Genomic DNA, 22,309 nt, shown 5'->3' with positions numbered 1-22,309 from the left:
GTTCAAAGTGTCCATATTATGCTTTTGAAAAAACTGTTCTTATGATTAATATCAAATCTTGCTTTTGTCTTTTAGACCCGGGAACATATAGAAGAAAGCAGAACAGGATGGGCTGGTGGAGTATGAGCTTCTATATTTTCCTTTATTTTAATGGTATCCAACTCACTGAACTGAGTTTTACAGCATGTATGTGTTCTACCTTGTATGTTATGGTTAGGCATCAAACAGGAAAGTGTGTTTTATTATAATTTATGATTACTTGTGCCTGGAAGCTTTTGATAGAGTTATTCAGTGATATATGAGGTCCACTTAGTTTAAAAAAATAATCAAGTTTTAAGGGAGAATAAGTGAATGTTGTCTGGATGCTGCCACACATCACGATGGTTGCATCCGGCAAGCATTTGCATTGGGTTGACTGCTCTGCTGAGATCAGATGTAGTGTACAAGAAGGGATCCATGCATATTAATTTTTATCTTTGGAAATTTATTTAGTAGTGAAACTTCTCAATTTCAGAAGAGGAACTGCCAAAAAATTTTCATGGTGTTAACTTTGGGGAATAAGTTCCCATCCTCTGAAGGTACCTGCTTTACTGAATAGCTTTCCTTGACCTATAATCAAACTAGTAGCAATGAAATTAACCTGAGAAAACCTAGGTATGTTACTGATTCACACAGTCATTTAGGTAATGTGTGTGTGTGTGTGTGTGTGTGTGTGTGTGTGTGTACGAGTGTGTGTGTGAGTGTTTAGTACTTGTGATCAACAAAAGCCATATATACTAAGCAAGTGTTCTAACATACACTACATTCCCAGTCTTTGTAAATGAATATTTATTGGGTTTTTAGAGAAATTTCAAAGGCTAGTCATACTAGTAGTATACAATAAATAGTTAGTTATAAAAAGTGGTTTGTTTAGAATTCATCCTCAGAGATTTCGACTGCAAAAATCACAAGAAGTTAACTAGAAATATTTTTTCCTTTGAATATACAAAATAAAAGAACCTAAATTCTTGTTCTTTACATTTAGAAATCATAATAACAAAACTATCAGCAGCTAATTAAACCCTGCTCCACATATCTTTGGCCCATTGCTAAAACCTCTTGATGAAAACCAAAGCATGAATTTTGTGTTTGTTCTCTGGAAACCTGTACTTTGAACTAACTGTTAACTCGGTTTAAGCATCATCTTTTGCCATTTAGGGAGGATGGCATTATACAGCACTGTGACGAGTAAACTCGCTTTCTAGGTGGGACATTTTAAGTGGCTTTGCACTTCACACGGAGATAAGCAATTTATCAGAAAATCTAAGCATGGCAAAGAAACCAGAGCAGGACCTTGTTAAAGCTGAGGTCAGTGCAGATGAACGTCTTATCTAGGGTCCAGGTGTGACTTGCCGCAAGAAGCACTTAACTCAGACTGCATTATGGCCCTAGCCCTGCCAGCATGATAGCGGAAATATTTCACACCCTCTTTACGTCCCCTAAGTTACCTGCTCATCGGAAGCAACTGTCTTCCATGTGCGCAATGAAAGGGAGGAGATAACAGACTTAGCCTAGCAGAAAGAGTCTTCCTGTTTGCCTGGTTCTAATATCCTAAAGCAGAACAGTCTGGCCTGTTAATTTTTTATTTTCACTACAAATGAAAGCTTTATTCGGAATGCAATCTTTCTAAAAGTCCCTTAAGTAGCTCACTAGGTATAAGCGGATAACTTTTCACTACGTTACATTAAAAGGTACTGTGACTTGGGTTCCATTTTAGTAACTAAGACAATGCAGCATCAATTGTCTCTCACTGTGCAGGGCACAAGGGAGTCGTTGTAAAGAGGATCCTTGTAATTAATTCTGCTATACATAGTTGAGGGCGAAACTTTCTGAAATGAAAGAACTTTTTTCAAATACTATACTAGTGCACGGCATGCACTAAATTGCCAATTAATTTCCTAGTCCTTAACCTCTTGATTCACTTAATGTAATTTGTCTCAAGATGCAAAATCCTACAATGTAGGTCCTACAATGAAGGATGCTTATGAATTTATAAACAGAAAACAGTCTCACGTTCCTCAATTTTCCGTTCTATTACAAAACTATTTAAAGACAAATCAGACATTTACATTTAGCAGAATAAACGTGAGCCAAGACTTATTCATTGATCAGGTAGCCTCCAGGATACAGAACCCTTTCGTATGTTGCCTTGTGTCTTAACCCTCATTAGGACTGTGGTCCTTGGATCTAGGGCTAACACTAATCGAGTAGGATCACATCTTCAATTTTTTTTCCCATAATTATATCTATAAAGTTTCCATCCAGGTGGGAATGGATTTAGAGAAACATTATTCACCTAGTAAAGATATAAGAGATACATTACATTTTAATGGCACATGACCACAATATAAGAGAAATAATTTTATCGAAAGATTGCATCCAAATGTGATCATTAAATAAACCATAGTGATTCTTCCTACTATCCCTTTCTTCAGAAATTGATCTCAGAAAAAAAAATTATAGAAAGGAACAAATGTTTGTAGCTAGAAGATACTGTTTTGTGCTTTGGAGTTTATTGTTTTCCTCGAGTGTAAAATAGCTGAACACTTTTGCCTACTGTTCCATGTACTTAAAGCAGATAAAGAGACTAGGTTTCAAGGTATTCTTACATGCTATAGATGAGCTCTGCTCTCATGAGATTTTTCTCAGAAAAGTATCATCCTTTCAGAGGAGGACAACCTGTAAAAATAGCCATAAATGCAGGGCAAATAAAATTTTTACAATGATAGACACATGACACTCTTGATAGAGCAAATCAAAATTTTACAAGGGGAGAAACATGACACGATCGATGGAAATTTGGTATGAGACATTTGCAGAATTTTAGTTGTCTATTCTTAGGATATTGAGTTGCCACTAGTTCTGTCCCAAGACATGTGAATGTTTCGTAGTTCCAATGCAATTAGATGGCTCCCAGCAGGGTATGCTGAGTTCTTCAAACTCAGATCACAAGGTTATTCTGTCTCCTGAGCAAGAGCTAAAGTCATTCTACTCTCAAGTGAGCTGGGCCTGCCCGACTACTAAAATCTTTGGCCGTTAGACCATGATATCATATTCTTTCAAATGTCTTCATTAAATTGTTGACATTAGGAGCTTAGCATCAGATAGTTCAAAAATTAAAAGTACTGTAAGTTTTAGTGAGAATTATACTTTCCTCAAATGCCTCATTTTAAAGTCTGCTTTGATTAAGTACCAACACTGGTTTGTTATTCATTTTACTCAACTCCAAACCACATCACCTTAGAAGAGGAATTTGTTAGATTAGACGGTGTAATGCTAGGGGTTCTGGGGGGAGGGCATGCACAGCGGCAAGCAAGCACCAGCTGGCACATGCAAGTGCCTATTAGATCACTGGAAAAGCTGTCATCTGAAAACTTGGAATTTCAGATATGAGTGACAGGTGATAAGAGAGGCCAGGCACTAGGATCCTTAGCCATATACGGCTTTAAAAAAAAAAATCTGTGGCTTTAGTTTGTCCTTTGGAATATAACCTCTGTTCATTTCTTTCAGTTCTTTGTTTCAACACCAGCTTTTAGCTACGATGCCATTTCGTACTACAAAATATTTAGCGACAAGGATGGTTACAAACATATTCACTATATCAAAGACACTGTGGTACGTTCCTTCCAAGATTTTATCTCCTCAAAGATCATTCATTTGAGGTTGCTCAAGTAACGCTCAGCTTCACACAACATAATGTTTGTCTTTTTATAGGAAAATGCTATTCAAATTACAAGTGGCAAGTGGGAGGCCATATATATATTCAGAGTGACACAGGATTCACTGTAAGTATTTCACGCAAGCACGATGCACCATTCAGATTTTAATTGGCACCAAACAATGGATGTACAAGTGATGGGCTGTACTGTCTACTCAGCTAACCGAAAGAGCATTCTGTTGCTCTCTGGTTACGTTCAAACAGCTATGATTCCAATAAAAGTGTGCATTCTTTAATAACTAGTCAGCAAGATTTCCTTTGGGGGAGAATTTTATTAGGTACTTTTATGGAAAGTATAAAAATCCTCAGATAACAATTGGTTCTAAAGGTTAATTTTATTCTGCAACTCTTAAAGCAATGAACAAGCTTCAAAACCCCATAGAAGTTAGCCCACAGATGTGGAGACTCTTTTCTAGTGATTTGGTGTTATCTGGGTTTCATGATATCTCTAACAGCCATCAGGTATTGGAGGATTACTGCCTGCCAGAGACTGGGAGGTCAGGATGGGTGCCCCAGGTGATGAGATGAGACATCAGATCCTTAGAGCAGGTAATTGACTTGGCTAAAGGCCATTTCATTAGTGGAAGGTGAGACTTCAGAACTAAGGTTCATGAATCCAAGACTATTGCTGTTAACCTCAGTAGGGAATTCTTTAGGTTCTTTCCTTTTCTGTTCATCCCACACACTGTCTTAGAAAACTATCTTGGAATAGTCATCTGTGATGCATTTAACTAATCAGAAGTCCCTGCTTTTTTTGCCCCGTCAATGTTAATGCTGTCTATATTAGGGATATGTTCCCCCAGTACTCATAATCTGGCTGCCATTAAATGGAACTTGGGGAGCAAAGGAAGAGAATTATTAGTCTGCCCTTACCATATAGAAAGGGTTAGGACCTTACAGCCATTCTATGAAATTATTTGAGCGGGAGTCAAAGGAGTTTGGTCCTCATACAGAGCAGTCAGAAAAGTGATTAGAGTCAGAAAAGTGATGAGATAAAAATGAACGGGAGATAGATTTCACACAAAATAGGTTTGGGAAATAGGAAAAGAAAACCCTAAAGGCTTGAAGATCCTGCACTGGTTATAAGATGGCTGGGGTGACCGAGGCTTGAGCTGCTCTGATGACAATGAACTGTGGACTAGAAAGACAAAGACATGCCTCCTTTTTTGTGTGCCCTCTACATGAGGCCCGACACAGTGAGGGATCAGTTCATCTTTCTTAAGTGAATGACAGGAAAGGGAAGATGGGGTGGAATAATTATTACTGACTGTGAGAGAGAGGAGAGAGGCAACTGGGAAAGCAGGCAGGGCTGCAGTGTTGGAGGGGAAGGCAATACTGGAAACTTTGACAGCCTGGGAAAGCAAGGATGAGGAATACCACGGGGAGGGGAGTGAACAGGTAATTCACACACTGTTTGAAAGGGTGTGGGACAGGCAGGTGACAGTGATGGCCAGAGGGTGGTGACTTTAGTGCAGACATAAATAAACCGGACGGGTGCAGGTTTTGAATACGAATTTCATGCGAGAAATGCGTTGTGTTTTGTTGTCTCTTTCTTCTTTAAGGAACTTTAAAAAAAAAAAATGACACTGAGGATGCCTGAACTGCTAAGCTCTCCTGAGACTTAAAACAAACCTTGTTTATTCTAAACTTTTTCACACTCTATTATGCTTTTCTTGAGGGGGAAAAAAAAGACAGCTACCTTGAGATATTCCAATAAATCCACAGAGGAATGGAAGTCATGTCACCAAACTGGATTTTCCACTTCATAGCTATATTAAGACAGAACTGAGCCTGCACCTGGGTGGTTAGGTAGCAAGTTTGCTCTCCTGTGGTTTCTTCTGCAGCTTGGTGAATAAAAACATGGCCTGCGATATCTGCATACCATCCAGCTCAGGCGAGTTTCCTGACATGCCAGGGTAGAATAGAATCAAAATGTGTTCTTAGTCATGTACAAAGTAAATAATTTAGTTCTGAGAAACCAGTAAACATTCATTATGGAAAAGGAAAAGTATAATATTAGTCTAAATAAGTCATTTTTCATGGCTCGTACCTAATGAATCAGAATAAGATATTTTGGTCATAAAAAGTGTACTCAGCTCATTCTTACCTTTCTCTGATGTTCTGTAAACTACAGTAAATGCCCCAAACTCAAATTATAGCAGTGATTCCTATACATAAATATTAACTAACAGTTTCATTAAATGAATGGGATTTTTGCCAAAGTTACTAATATTAGTGGCAACACTTTTGTCATTTAATAATCAGTGCTTACTATTTCCTAAATTCATTTCAGGTTTTATTCTAGCAATGAATTTGAAGGTTACCCTGGAAGAAGAAACATCTACAGGTAATTTAGGTCAATCCAAAATAGTATTGATACGTAAATACAGAGACGCATAGATATTCGAGTGAAATCGAATCATAACCCTAAGTAGATAAAGAATGCTTCTTGAAGTCTGAAATGTAATAAAATTCACTTGTAAGATAAGGTAAATAATTCAGAAAATGACATACATGATATTAATATAAGCCATATGCTTCCACAATAGGAACCAACTTAAAATGTTTTCTTTAGAAAAGAACAATATAGGAAATTATAACGATGATATAAATACTACATAATGTTGCATAGTGGCACATATTTCCAAGACTTGGAGCTAATTCAGGACTTTTATGTGCATTTATTGAGCGCTTGCTGTGTGCCATACTCTTTTTATTCTTGCCATGTGGTCGCCACTCTGGCTCACTTTGCTATAGCCAGCTCCATCCCTATATCAGTCAACCCAATTGTACTGCTGATGGGTGGAATAGGAACCAAAAGACTCCTTTCTGGATGTAGAAATAGAAACAGTGGTTAGCATTCCTGGTGCTCTTCTATAAACCAGCTATCTTCTTAACCAATTTGCACCTGTAATTGCATTGAATTTTAATAACTTTTAGGAAGTAGAAAATATTGTTGGAGTTAAGATTTGAACATGCGTATGCTGTCCTCTGAGCCCTTACTGTTAACTCTCTTCTTTCTATTTCCAAGATCACACAAAAATTCAAGCATGGAATCTGTAAGAGGAAAAACAAAAGACAAAAAAAAAACAGAAAAACAAACAAACAAAAAAAAACCCTTGTTATTCATCGTCCTCTTTCACACCTGGATACACATTTATCTTTCAGTTGGGAATCCTCCTTCTCTGAAAACAGCCATGTCTCTAGACCCCCACTGTCATGCTCAAGGCAATCTCAGGGAGAAGGAAGAGAAAGCCTTGGGAGGTGGCAGAGCTCACCCTGGCCGCCAGAATGGGCTCTGACACAGCCTGACTCTTGGCAGAACACCATCGAGTATCCCCAAGAAGGGATTCTGATGAAGTGTTTGATGAGAAGTTCAGAAATCTATTATTTACTGAAACTAGTGACTCCATTCCAGAACCACAGTGTGGGAACGTGGAGGAAGGAAAGTTGCAGCTTGACCTGTGAGGGATGGAAGGACAATGTCTTCAGACAGAGCTCCCAAAAACCCGCACGATCCATTGAAAGTATGAAAGTTCAGGAGGGAGATAGAATGTGGCTTCTTATTTCCACATTACTAAAGTCCCCTTCCAGACATAGGAAAGAATAGAGATCCCTTCTTGGTAATGCTCCCAGGTTCCTTTGGATGTTTTGATGTGGAGTAAAAAAAGAGGAGGTGAGGGGTAGGGGATCTCCAACTACTTCATAAGCAATTAATGGCTATGAGAAACCACTACCCCACTCCCATCGCGAGTGTTCTACAGCTCTCCCACTTCGGGAAAACCACAGAGGGCTTCTCCCTCGAATCCTGTGCCTCTTCAGGCAAAAATGGATCAAAAATCAAGCTACATCAAAACACTGTGATTCCCCTCTACTTTAAATGATATTGGCAACAGAAAAATAGAGTGGGTTTGATGTCAATATGTAAATTAGTCACTTTACATGGAGTAGTACATTTTGATAAATACAATCTCAAAATTTTCAGCTTAGCTTTATTTTCATTTCCTTCTAGAATTAGCATTGGAAACTCTCCTCCGAGCAAGAAGTGTGTTACTTGCCATCTAAGGAAAGAAAGGTGCCAATATTACACAGCAAGTTTCAGCTACAACGCCAAGTACTATGCACTCGTCTGCTATGGTAGGTGACGGACCTAACATAAGCATCGCCATGCCCACTGCCATTGTCATCATCCTTGTCAAGCCATTTGATTGTGTGAAGCTTTTCATCTTTTGAGAACCTGTTATATACATGGATCTTATCGAATGCCTAAGGCTTGGGGAATGAACAGCATAGGAAAATTATCCTTGCTTGTTTGTGTTCAAGGAAACTGAGCAACCAGCTAAGGTGCGTAGCTCTGTTGGGGAATCGTCAGGGCTGAAGCAAGAGTTGGCTGCCTCTTATCTTCTCGCTCTTAGATGCCACATTCCACATCACTATGATGTCACATGCAGACACCATCTACCAGATAGGTACAGAAGGAGAAATGTCAAAACAGACGCGTTTTTTTTTTTTTTCTGATAAAGTGGTTGTTCTGCTTGGGCCTCATTTGTGGGAAAAGTATCAAAGAACAATGACCCAGAAACCTGAGATCAGCACAGTGAAGACAAATTATCCTTCCAATTCTAGTATCAAATGAGGACAGAAAATAAATCTTTGTCATTCTTTCCTTCCTCTCAAAAGTTGGAAGGCAGTTGAGTAATTCAGTCAAATATTAACAAATGAACCACTGTAGCACAACACAAAAAGCATTTCCTAGCTGTTTAGACCACGGTTACATTTTACAAATTATTTGCTGTCTAGATAAGTTGATTTTATTCATATGTTATCTCGAATAAATAACAAGAAATACAAGTTAAGATAACACTATAAACCAATGGAATCAATGACTACTGAGGGTTTAGTAGAATCTCTAATGCTATAGTTGCTGAATTGTCACGCTAGAGAACCCTAGTTTAGGGAAGTGGGTAGCACACTTGGCAGGAAATACAACAAAGTGCACGCCTTTCTCCTCCTATTCCTGATACCAGTTACTCCTGTGCAGGTAGGTGACTTAGAGAACAATGGAACCTTTTATCAACTGAGATCTCTACTCAGCTGCAGAGGCCTCCTGTGGGTTTCCCATATAATGAACAAGAACTAACGATATGTCACATCCCTTAATCCAAGAACCTGGCTCTAGAACCCGAGCCACGGCTCATTTGACTATGTAGGCATGAATAACCATTCTAACCCGAATGCTCCCTTCAAGATGTCACAAGATGTCAGTTTGAAATAACACTTCCATAAAATGTTTGGTCAGTGGCATCTTTGAAATGTCAAGAGATTGTTGTTCATGGCCATATGTGCTGATTGTGATGATGGCATTTAAAGGTAAACATTAAATGTCCCTCTCAAGTTATATGCAACATTTCCCAACCCAAACGCTATATTTATGTAACATGTATCAAAAGCTTACATGTCCGGCACACAGCATCCTTGAACTAAGGATGCTGAGCATCTGTTTATCTCTCTCTCCTGGAAGGCTGGGTGGGCTCATCATTTTCGTCATGCCACTCATAACTGGAAGACGAGGGTCTAATACATTACACATAGGCATCGCCGAGCAGCAAAAGAATGACTGTCTTTTGCAAACTCTACCAAGATAGTTGGTTTTTTTTTTGCTATGCTATTTGCTGATAAAGGCAAGAGTGTTACATTAACAGACATGCATTTATAGCGGTATGCACTCTGTATTTGAATAACGTGATACAGCTCTTGGGGAAAGCATGCTAACACATTTTGTATAGCTTTCTCTCTAGTATCTACTTGAACCTAAATGTTCACTGAAGTATAGATAAGGAACCAAAGACTAAACTCTCATCAAAAGTTGATGGAAGAGTCCTTTCTAGAACTTGAATCGCCTGACTTTTCTACCACTCACTCTTCCTCGGCAGTATGGTAATTTCCCATTTAGCAAAAAATACACTGTGTGGGAAGCATCACATCGTCTGGTGTTTTTGAAGCTCCAGTAAAATGAGTCATTGCACCATCATAGGAAAAACCTTGAAATCTTTCTCTTCAGGGCTAAGAGTAACGCCTTATTATGTAACTTTCAAACTCTCCAAAGGGCTCTTGAACTTGAACCCTGGAAGATAGGATTAATGCAGGTAAAAAACCGTATCCATAACGCGGGACAAAACCAGCACAAAATAGGAATTTTAGGCATTGATGCCATGTCACTGGGCTATGTCCTCATCCTGCTGGGTCATGGACAGCCCGTCATTGATTTGTCTCTTAGTTTAAGATTAAAATAAAATTGTGGGCTTTCACTACTGGAAGCATATGCCCATGAAAATTCCGTATGATGGATTCTAATATGTTAAAGCCGAGCGATTTAAACTGCCTTATCTCCTTAGATTCTAGCCCCAAATGTAATATGCATGTGTGTCCCTTTTGATAGCTTTGAAGCAACACTGAGTCTCAGGAAAAGCTTTTCAGTTATATTCTTTCTCAAACACTCTCGACTGCCACATAAGGACTGCTGGTTTTTAAGAAAGCCAAAATAAAAATCTCTTCCCTCTTGTCTCAAGTTATACTAAGAAGGAAGGGCGGAAATCAAAATATTAGCTTTATTATTTATAAAGTCTAGTCAGAGAATGTGACAGAGGTAAACTGTGTGCCTTCTAACACAGCCCCCCCCCCCCAAATTACAGTTGTACAAACATGGGTACCGTTGTAGAGTTCCAGGATTCGCCCATGGGGCTTGGCACTTAGAGCTCTACGGAATAAATCAGAAGCATGTTTTCCACAGGGAGAAAGCTGCCAGGAACCAGCCAGAAGGCCCCATTCATAAGCAGGTCTCTAAGAACTCAGAGAAGTCCTTCTTCTGCTTTATTTAAGGCCAGGGACACAATTCTAATGGGGCTCCCTTAAAGCAGAAGGAAGTATTTGGAATGCAAGAACAGCGACCCAACTATTCGTGTTGCTTTTTAATCCACGGAGTCCTTCAGTAAATGCACTCTTTAAAAGTGTACTCTGCTTATTAATTTACTCCACACTTCAGATGAGTGATAGCATGTTTGTTTGTTTGTTTATATGTTGTTAAAGTGGCCAGTTTCTACATAGAGAAGCTAAAATTTTGCAAAACACGGTAGGGCATGATGTCCAGACAGGATGAATGTATCGGTCATTATGAAAGATGCTGCTAGCTGACAGCTTACATCCCGAGTCTGGAGATTGATTTAGTCACAGGCCATATCTAACAGTTGTACTCTGTGCTGGGAGACAAGGACCTGTCGTGTTGCCCTGTTATGATAGCGCTGCATGCTCAAGAGCTTGTTGGAGGCTTGGCTCGAGTCTCTGGAACAGACGTTAAAACCTACCTTCCCTCATGACCCCATCCTTCCTTCTCTAACCCCTCAAGCATCATCTCAATATGGCCCCTCCTCGTGCCACAAATAACTAGCCCCCAAAACGTGACCTAAAACAGCATATTAGAGAAGGAAATACAGTTTATGCAAGATTATTTCTACATGTAATAATCACAAGGTTAAAAGGTGTTAGCTTTTACCCGCAAAATGAACTCAACATTCAACAGAAATATGACCTAGGTGCTGATGAAGATTGCTTGATAATGCACAACTAAAACTTGTCCAACACCGTGTGACATCTTCCCAGAAGGCCATTTTCAGCTTCTGAGGTTTTCCTGTGTAATTAATTAGGTTTTCACCATCCAGGTTTACTCCTAGCAAAGCTGCAGCACAGGTAAGACCTTTCCCACATCTGTTCTTTGATTGGGTTTTGATATGATGCATGTTGTTTGAATGTAACTTAAAATGCTTGCTTCTCTGTGGATAAAAAAAAAAAAAGTCACCGAAGAATTAAAACATGTGTTGGCACTGGTCTACAAGCAATCCTGGCTGAAAGTGAAATGTTATTTTTAAAAGAAGTCACATTTTTGTTTCCATCCTGTGCACAGGCCCTGGCCTCCCCATTTCTACCCTGCACGACGGCAGAACAGACCAAGGTACTCTCCCGCCTCTAAAGACATCCTGAGTTGTCTAACATGAGCCACTGTAGTGGGCATAGTCAGTTGGTCCACCTTGAGACGAGGAATTGTAAAGCCGCGTTGTCATCATAAAGTATATTATTCCACAGATTCAGATGTTGCTTGGATTAAACCTGATCACTTAAGGCTTGGTACTTATTGGCAGAGGCAATGTGACATAATAGAAATCGCACCACAGAGATCGGTTCTCTCCTCCCCCGACCTTCTAAAACCGCAGAAGATTAGAATCAGAAAGAATATTTACACATTTTCTTTCTCCTCAAAAAACAAAAAAGAATTTCTGCTTTTCGAGGAGCTTCTTCTTCTTCTTCTTCTTCTTCTTCTTCTTCTTCTTCTTCTTCTTCTTCTTCTTCTCCTTCTCCTTCTCCTTCTCCTTCTCCTCCTCCTCCTCCTCCTCCTCCTCCTCCTCCTCCTCCTCCTCTTCCTCCTCCTCCTCCTCCTCCTCCTCCTCCTCCTTCTTTCTCTTCCAGTTCTTCTTTTTCTTCTTCTTTTCCTCCTCCTTCTCCTCCTCCATCTACTTCTTCTTCATAATATTCTTATTGCATCACCCCGATACTGGCAAAAGAATCCAAACATTACTTCTCCGATTCAGTTCAGAGCAGAGAGGATTGCCATTCCAGCACTGCCGTTTGTTCTGCATTGAGTTAACAGCTGTATCACATTGTTGCCATGTGTGAAATCCCTGGAATTTGGGGATGCTTTCCACTTTTGATGGCTGTCATCAGAATTCTCCTCTACCTTGAATTCGTGAAGGCGGTTAAAGCCGTTTACAGTTCAAATGGGCAGTTTTGCTTTCCGCGGGGTTATTCAACTGTATAATTGCCCGGTGTTCTTCCTGATGGATCCATATTATCCTCTGATTGGCCATTAAATTAAACACCAAAAGATCAGAGTTGCTGGCGAGCAGGGGTGATGTGGGGCAAGCAGTTGCTTTCTCCTTCAGCACTCATGCCTGCAGCTGTCCCTGGACAGCCTGGCTGACAAGTCAGGACACTGCTTGGGGATTAGGTTTGTGTCAGGTTAATGGCTCAAGAAAAGGTGAAAATGAAGACGTGTGGAAGAGGCTGGGAATTAAGAAGTAGGACAGTGGATTTAGTTTCATTTTGAAGTTGTTTTAACCTTGTGTCTAATAACAAAATGGTTTGATGCACAACAGATTAAATTTGTTAATTAGACATATTCAACATTCAGAGAACAATACTTTGAAGCAATACTACTTTCAAGTCCTGAAGTTTTTGTTTTAATGGAAATCTCCATAGATATTTAAAGTCCATCTTATGACCACTCTAAAATATAACTTCTCTTCCTTTCCTCCATAAAATGAAGTTCTATATCCTAGCATTTTTTTTCTCGATGTTCTTGTTATATTCTAGGCAGATACTAATCTTTTTAATGCTTTTGAAGTTTTATTACACCACTCTCTATATGCATCATATATATTTTTATATTTTCTAATTCAAGAAACCACTCAAATTCTTTCAGAGAACAGATCCACCAACTTGTCTAATGAGAACAGTATTCTTCCACACTGTATTAGTTACTTTTCTCATTGTTCCAACTGAATCCCTGTAAGAAGCAGCTTGAAGGACACAGTCCATAATGCTTAGAAAGCATGGTGGAAGGATCCTGAGGCAGCTGGCCCTGTTATACCTGCAGTCCGGGAGCAGAGAAAGGGCAAGAAAGGCAGAGATGAGTCTCTCAGTGACTAAACAGCCTCTACCTCCTGAATGTTTTGAATGAAAAAGTGAGATTTATGCCCTGGCAATGCTGAAGCTTGTATGGGCAGTCCATTTATGGCAGTTCTGTTGATCTTGTACATATTGGGCTTCATGGTCTAAGCTGATGAGGATGACTGACCAGGTCTTCTCTTCAAGAGGCCACCAGATCTCATTACAGATGGTTGTGAGCCACCATTTGGCTGCTGGGAATTGAACTTAGGATCTTTGGAAGAGCAGGCAGTGCTCTTAACTGCTGAGTCATCTCTCCAGCCCTCCTGAACATTCTACAACCTTCCAAAACAGCGCAAGTTTGCCACTCACTGAGGAGCGGTCTCAAGAAGACACTGGCATACAAATGACAAAGAAGACACAGGGACAATTACTTTTTAGGGGCAGTTTCTAGAGAAGAGTGAAGAAACTGATGAGATTAAAGTGAAGTTGCACCTGTATAGGAAATTAGTGGGTGTTTGTTTGTTTGGGCAAAGCCACCAGAGCTTTTACTGCATATGTCTTTGAAGAGAATAGAAAAGTTGGATACTAGTTGGGAAAAGTTAATGTTCTGAAGATGATAAGTATTTACTGAAGTCTAATTGAAGAAATTATGAGGCCAAAGGGGCTTAAAGAATGCTAGGCACAGCACTTAGCATGTGTCTGTAAACTCAACACAAGAGAAAGAGAGAGAGAGAGAGAGAGAGAGAGAGAGAGAGAGAGAGAGGAGAATCAGAAGTTCCAGACTAGACTTGGCTACATTAACTGCACTATATTTGACCCAAGAAATAGAATAAGAAAGTTCCTGAGAAATTGGGAAGGGTCCAGGAATACATGAAGAGAGTAGTCTCTTTTCATGGGAAAGGAAGAAGAGTTTAGCGGTAGTTTTATGAATGTTTGAGAATCTTAGGGAAAACAATGAACTTCATTTCCTTTGCCAAGAAAAAAGTCATTTGAAAACAGCAGATTCTATTTGAATCAGATACTATGGAAACCCAGAGGTGCTGACACTTAACCACTGAGGGCCAATTTGAAGTTAGTTGCTTTGGGCATTTCAGGTTCTCATTAAATTAAGTAACTGAATGACCTCAAGATTTTCCACAGATTCTCCACAAAATTAATTAATATGAAATACAGCATTTTTATACGACAAGCAAAAATCAAATATAAGATCTATCACTTTTAAAATTCAACTCAGTTTTGTCATTAAAAAGTATCTACAAACATATGGAGACATAACCATAACTGATGCTAGACCCCCAGGAGGCTCGAGGAGTAATAAATACACAAGGACAAGTGAAGAGAAGAAAGAATATGATCCAGGCTGTACCGCCCCTTACAAACTGATGGCTCATACAGCACAGCCCCAGAGAGAAATCCTGACGTCACCTCTCACTCTTACCACAGCCCAGAAAATTCTATTTCTTTTTTAATAGATACAACCACTTCATGTTCACTATTCAGAAGAATACAACTCTAACTACAGAAGTACTGATTAGCTCTCCAATCAAACCTGACACTTCATTAAGTCATAAAATTAAAAGGTTCAATAATTGACAGAAAGGCAATAGAGTTAAAAAATCATAGAATATGATAACACCTTATATTTCCAGAACCTGTAATCATATGACAAGAATAGCAATCTATGAGTCCATCACCCACTCTATACCCTTGTGTCATACAGGGTTCACCCCTTCTGGGAGAACTCCATGTACAGACTTCACATGAAGGAAGGAAGAAGCTGGATTCACTTAGATTTGTGCATTTAATCTTTGTGAGTTTTTAACTTCTAGTAGTTCACAAGTATTTCTTTTCTGATGGGTTACTCAATGCTAATGTGGAACTTATTATGTCTTTTATATAAATCATACCCAAAGCATTTCTATGTGTGCTAAGATTAAATATAACACGTTTTGGAACGAAACACCATGAGCATACGAAAACAGAGAGCGATACTGGAAGTGGTTTGGCAAACAGAGTAGATATAAGTCTCTAGTTCACTGTCTTCGGTGACCACTTTTTAAAAATGAATATAAACAAAAATCTTCAGGATTTATTTTGTAGCAATTACCATATCTCACAAGTCATCTACTTCACCCTTTCACAGAAAATGTAACTCTACATATTGTATGAAAGCCTAATTTTTCTCACAAAGATGCTAGTATCAAATTAAAACTTAGTTTTAAAAGCTTCCTTAATATAAACCCATTTACATGTATTGCCAATATGTAACGTTCAGAGGATCAACTAATTTACTCAGTATGAAACATTAGAGTGTGGAAATATAACTGAGCTCAAGTAGAACAGAAACTTTTGTTTTGTTCTGAGGGAGGGCCTTTTAGGCTATTGACCAGGCTAATCTCAAACTCACTTCTGTGTGAGCCAAGTGAAACTTGAACTCACAGCCTCTCAAACATTGAAATTATAGGTAGGATGGTCTACTCTTGACTATGAACAGCAGCTTTGAGATTGTTGATCAGGTATGAGACAGATCAATACTGTGTAGTGTTTTCTGACTGAGATATGTGACAATTTGGGGGAAAAGATTTTGAAAGAATCGTGTACATAGCAATTTGCTTTCAAAAAAGAGAAATTTCTATATTAATCAAATATAACGGGGAAAGGTTAAATACAAACACAAATCTCAGAAACAATGTTAACTCCTCATACTGAATACATTAGGTTTGCAGTTATAACACCATTTCACCTAGATAAATCAATGATCTGGTTATTCTATTTCCTCCTTTTAGTCAACTAAAATTTTAAAACAATGTTACCTATTCAGCTCCATGGCTTCACACTGAAAAAGTACAGTTGGATGTGAGAAAACATGATCAAATTAGTATTGTTGCTTTTATGTTTCTGCTCAAAACATTGGAAATGGGCTTTTGATTTGCATATTTGATTGGTTGGTTGGTTTTGGTTGGTTGGTGTTCTGAGACAGGGTTTTCTGTGTGTAGTCCTGGTTGTTCTGGAGCTCACTCTGTAGACCAGGCTGGCCTCGAACTCACAGAGATTCGCCGGCCTCCACCTCCTGAGTGCTGGGCGTGCACCTCCACTGCCCAGCAAAATGTTGGAAATGATAGCGGCTGTAAGGATCACTGAAGGTCACTGATGGAAGTGTGATGTCCTCACACTCGGACACAGTGCACAGACAGCTCATTATGAATGTCAAGATGAGGTACCTGAAAGACCCTTGCCCAGTTATTCCAGCATTGTCTGTATAAACTGAAGGAATTTAAAGAAATTATTTGTATAAATACTATTAACTAATGCCGAACATTATATGTTTTTAAAGAAATCCAAATACTGGAAGAAAACAAGGAATTGGAAAATGCCCTGAGAAATATCCAGCTGCCTACAGAGGAAATTAAGAAGCTTGATGACGGTGAAATAAGTAAGACCTTTTAAAAACTTCTCACGTAGAGATGTGAAAATGAACACTTCTCTCACTTAGAAAAAATTACCGAGTAAATGTTATAGTCCAAGCCGTGTGCTATAAGCTCTCATTTAAAATAACGTTTCTGTAACAATATTTAGCTTTGTTAAACATTAGAACATGATTATACATACAGTTGATCATCTACTTTTTCATAGCTCCTTCTCAACACTGACATTTTAAATACAGAGATTATCTAATTTTAATTTTAGAATATATGATTCTAGAATGAAAAGTATTTTGAGATTTATAGTCATTTGCAAATTAGACCTGAAATATCTGATAAGGTCAATTTAAAACATGTTCTTAATTCTTAATGATTTACCTGGTATGGGTTGCTTTCATGATGTGTATGGTCAAAGAATAATATACCTGTGATGAAATAATTATTCTCTCTTTTTCTGTTTCCAAAGCTTTATGGTACAAGATGATTCTTCCTCCTCAATTTGACAGATCAAAGAAGTACCCTTTGCTAATCCAAGTGTATGTAATATTTTCTTTAGTGTAAAAACTATTTACTGAAAATATGCTGGATGAAATACACACTTATAAAATAGAATGAACCATTCTCCTTGGTAACAGTTCCTATTGATGCTGTTTTTATATATTCCCCCAGCTAATCAGAGTAAATAAAATATGGTTATTTAAAATAGATCGAGGGAGTTTTGAGATTTGAGATGGACTTGCTTGCATTTGTTGTGTTGAATTTCCTTGGGATGGCAAATTGCCAAATGTGTCAGAATACCTTTGAGATAGAGAGACTGCAGCCAAAAAAAAAAAAAAGTGTAAATCATCTTAACATCTTATGTAATTGAGTTAGAAATGAAATAAAGGAATGGAATACATTTAGTGGAATCACACCCAAAATCAGGGCTGACCTACACACAACTTGCTTAAAACACCATGCAGTTTTTTTAGTATATCTTATGTCTGCTTTTAGCAAGTGGCAGGTGGCAGAAATGACGAAAAACCCACACATATTCCTTGAAATGCCAACCCTAGATGTATCCGTTTTGGGGAATAGGAGAGGCTGTGTCCCAAAACAACTTCCTGGTAGCAAACCTCTGGGGAAGCCTGATCTCCTCTTGACTTAGAGCCAGCTCTGTTATTGATATTGGAATTTTTATCACATAATTGGCCTGGGAATTGCCAGAATCAGTTCTAGGCTGTGGTGGGAAACTGAATTTTATAAAGAATTCAGAAATTATTTTGTATTTTTCCTTTAGGTATGGAGGTCCCTGCAGCCAGAGTGTCAAGTCTGTCTTTGCTGTTCATTGGATAACTTATCTTGCAAGTAAGGAGGGGATAGTTGTTGCCTTGGTGGATGGCCGAGGCACTGCTTTCCAAGGTGACAAGTTCCTGTATGCGGTGTATCGGAAGCTGGGTGTATATGAAGTGGAGGACCAGATCACTGCTGTCAGGTGAGCGCTGCTCCATGGAGCTGTCCACACACAACAGACGTGGCACAAACACTAGTGTAGTTCAAACTGGGGCCCCTGAACATGGTAGCTGTGTCCTCCCACGGAGCTATACACCTAACCATGTTTTCAATTCCTAATGGCTTCCATTTTTTGTGCTTTTTTTTTTTGGTCTAGTTTCCTAAAATGATTATTGGTTATAAACGGATCTTTTGGACCAAATATGGGGAAAGTTGTTCACTGAAAGCGGCTAATAAACGTGAAGAAAAAATACTGGATAGATGTGAAACATTCCAAAGCACTTTTATTTATTATCATGGCTCACATTTGGAAAAGCGAAAAGAAAAATATTACATAACTTTAGCAATAATCTTCAGGAAATCAAATATCCAAAGGTATTCAGTTATTGTTGGTCCTACTCTTTAGTTTAGAAACGAATCAGATTTTCATCGCACTACAAGTTCTAGGTGTTGGGAATTCACTTGTGATAAAACTTGCTGTCAATTTTTGCTATGCTAGCATGAAGGTATATGCCAATTTTCCTTTGACAAAAAGCTCCTGTTTTGATATAATAGAAATATTATTATAAGAGCATTTGGAAGGAAGGCAGATCTAATTTCTTCTCCTCCAGCCAGATTTCTTTTTTTTTTAATTGAGCTCTACATTTTTCTCTGCTCCCCTCCCTACCTCTGCCCTCCCCTTCATCCCCAGCTAAATTTCTAACCACCATCTTTATGATCCCTCCATCTTTCTTGAATCGTAAAGGATGTCAGTAAAACTGCTGCTGCCCTGGGGACACTATACAGGGTTTCCCCGGACTCCCATTGCTATAATGTGAGCAGGCGGGGAAGTAAGAGCTTATCAGTCTAAAAGCGATGGGCTAAGTGGCTGATTGCATTCATAGACACAGATGATTTTGTCCATGCAACAATTTATGATTGAACACCTATTCAGAAGAAAGAGCAATTTAGAAAATTTAATAAGAATATTTCTGTTATCCCCTTAGTGCTATTGTTATTAGCAATATTAATCAACATATGCAAAAGAGATTATATTTAACAGCTAGGATAAAGACCCAGACAGCACCTGTTTCTGTATTTCTGACTCTAATCAAAGCAGAAAAGTTTAGATTCATGTGTAACTAATTTTAAGAATAGAAAGGCAGTCATGACTCATAGATTCCAATGTTTCTTCCTTTCAATGACTAGTCATTTATGCACGGATAAAATGTTCAATTAAAGCATTCAATTGTAATAAAATAGAGTAAATTAATGACTAAATTTTTAAACCAAAATCTATAATTAGCCCCTCACTTCTTGGAGGCTGCATGATTTTCACTGATCCAGATTTTTGACATTTTTACTATTAATTTATTTGGAAAAACTTTGTCCAGTGGAGAAATGATTCAAAATGAACTCCTCTGGGGTAACAGAGAACTTTGTATTTTGCTTTTGTATGTTTGTTTTTATTTTTGCAGCATTGGACTCCAAGCCCAGGACCTTGTAAATATTAATCAGCCACTAACCCACTGAGCTAAATCCTCAGCTTAGCTTTTCCAGACAATGGTGTGTCCTGTCAAGAGTATGAGCACATTTGTCAGCGTTCTGGCTTTAATTCTTCAGGTGTTTTGTTAGAGGTGCATCTAGGGCATTATCTATTAATATTTAAAACAATGAAAAACACCATGGAAATTTAAACCAAAGACTTCCCAAAGGCATGGAGATAAAAATTACAAATCATTGTTTCTTCTTTAACTGTCTCTTAGGATGGATAGGCCTAGAAGGGTGCTTGTTTTGGCTTTGGCTTAAAATAATCAATCATATAGTCCACCACCAACAAAATACGTCGTGGTACTTAAGGCATTGATTTACCATCACAAATACAGTACTCAGAAAAAAAAAGGAAATCTTAATTTCCTCTATTGAGGGAAGTAAAAGCATAGATCTGAAGCGCATGCGAAGATCTTAATGAAAATTCTTATTTCTAGCATTCAATATAGAGAACATAGAGCCACAGGTTTTACCTTCTATCAGTTTTGCATTAATACCAACTTGTCTTTGGTACTTAATTGCAGATATGCCAGAGGTAGACACTGGTAGCCATTACCTTCCCTGAACTTTTTTTTCTCAATCAGAACCTGGGGAAAGCTTCCCTGAAATAGGGTGAGCATACAGCCACCCATGTGTTCAGCTCTTTAACAATGGCACCCCAAATTTTTTTTTTTTTGTTTTTGTTTTTTGACTTTAAATTTATTTATTTATTAAGGATTTCTGCCTCGTCCCCACAACCGCTTCCCATTTCCCTCCCCCTCCCCCGATCAATTCCCCCTCCCTCATCTGCTCGAAGAGCAATCAGGGTTCCCTGACCTGTGGGAAGCCCAAGGACTGCCCACCTCTATCCAGGTCTCGTAAGGTGAGCATCCAAACTGCCTAGGCTCCCACAAAGCCAGTACGTGCAGTAGGATCAAAAACCTACTGCAATTGTTCTTGAATTCTCAGTATTCCTCATTGTCCGCTATGTTCAGCTAGTCCGGATTTATCCCATGTTTTTTCAGACCTAGGCCAGCTGGCCTTGGTGAGATCCCAATAGAACATCCCCATTGTCTTAGTGTGTGGGTGCACCCCTCGTGGTCCTGAGTTCCTTGCTCGTGCTCCGTCTCCTTCTGCTCCTGATTTGGACCTTGGGAGGCACCCCAAATTTTAACACTACATTCTGTATAAAATGGTGCAACTTGCAGTCCTGCCTTTCAATGCATTTATAATCTGGTAAGCATGGACAAATGGCCTGCATTCTATGGGGACAGCACTACTTATAGATGAAACTTTGAGCAAACTCCTCAGTGAACAGAGTGGCTGCATGGCCCGTTCAAGCAACACATCCTACAGTAGAGAGAGTTCCAGCTCTGGCCTTGGCTTTGCTTGAAATCTCTGTCTCATGAACATGTAAATGAGGCCTTTGAACCCGATCCCTAAAAAAAGGAAAAGTTAAGGAGGAGAAAATAATGATCCCAAGGATGACCCAACTCCTTCTCTCTCTCTAAGTGTTTTAGAAATCACACACCAAACCCAGACCCGAGGAAATGGGTTTGTAAGCCCTTGACTGCCACTGTCAAATAACCCCAGAAATGAAATGTTTTCTTGAATCTCTTATAAAATTGACATAGGTGAATTATGAACAGAAAAACCATATATGTGTACTTGAGACAGAAGCAAATGTGAGCCAAGCCAAGATAATAAGTTTAAACAAAGTGAAAAATGGAAGAAGACGTGACAAATACGACCTCACGGCTTGTCTGTGCGTGAGAATGCTTCTAAAGACAAGCTCTGGTGAAGAAGGAACATGACTTCCTCAGGCTCCTTGGAAAATGTTACATTAAAGAAAATCATAAATTTTTTGAAATTACAGGGGCAGTTCCACATATTTTGAGTCTCTTGGCATTGTTTATATTCTCATAGTTCTAATTTTATGTAATTTAAGGGTTAATGGTGAAAAATTACAAGAGAAAAATATATTATCACACTTATAGACGGCATCAAAGAGAAAGTTTCTCAAATAGTAAAATTGATCACTAGGATTCAAGATGACTTAGCTGAGAGTCCTTTTCATGTGTAAAAAAAAAATGGAAGTTCAGTTCAACCTCTAAGATTTGTTACTACGACTGTGCTGATAGTACCATATTATCAGTTCTTTCTGATAACCTTCCAGGAAGCTTTTCAGATTTTGGAAATGAAATTTACAGAGCCCTGTTGATCTCAAAAGGCTCGTGTTATCTAGCTAACCTTTAACCTAGTCCTGCCACATTAAGTGTTAATGTTTCATTTCCATGTTAACCACTGCTCCTATCATTTCCTGTAAATGTCATCCTTTCAGAATACACCTAGGAAGGGCACGGATAAGAATTTCCTGCTCCCATGGATCACCTGTTATTTGCTTTGTGCCCCA

The 22,309-nt window shown here is 38.7% G+C and overlaps 1 protein-coding gene across 2 annotated transcripts in view; it reads left to right on the top strand.

Annotated features, from left to right (window-relative positions):
- Window positions 1-22,309, top strand: part of LOC121433203 (fibroblast activation protein alpha) — a 68,118-nt gene that overhangs the window by 32,338 nt on the left and 13,471 nt on the right. For both annotated transcript variants that reach the window (XR_005972293.1, XM_041631547.1), the window contains exons 11-19: window positions 76-120; window positions 3,550-3,654; window positions 3,754-3,824; window positions 6,051-6,104; window positions 7,770-7,894; window positions 11,715-11,762; window positions 16,809-16,907; window positions 17,363-17,432; window positions 18,176-18,370. Coding sequence is in view for 1 of the 2 variants with exons in the window: in XM_041631547.1 (XP_041487481.1) it covers window positions 76-120; window positions 3,550-3,654; window positions 3,754-3,824; window positions 6,051-6,104; window positions 7,770-7,894; window positions 11,715-11,762; window positions 16,809-16,907; window positions 17,363-17,432; window positions 18,176-18,370 (812 nt within the window). In the remaining variant the exon portion in view is untranslated. The remainder of the gene's footprint in view (window positions 1-75; window positions 121-3,549; window positions 3,655-3,753; window positions 3,825-6,050; window positions 6,105-7,769; window positions 7,895-11,714; window positions 11,763-16,808; window positions 16,908-17,362; window positions 17,433-18,175; window positions 18,371-22,309) is intronic.

The sequence above is a fragment of the Microtus oregoni genome, unplaced genomic scaffold, assembly GCF_018167655.1.
Source record: "Microtus oregoni isolate MIOR12 unplaced genomic scaffold, Mior012 000037F_ref0000500, whole genome shotgun sequence".
Classification (NCBI taxonomy): domain Eukaryota; kingdom Metazoa; phylum Chordata; class Mammalia; order Rodentia; family Cricetidae; genus Microtus; species Microtus oregoni.
The sequence above is the reverse complement of the archived record's forward strand: the minus strand, read 5'-3'. Positions and strand labels throughout refer to the sequence as shown.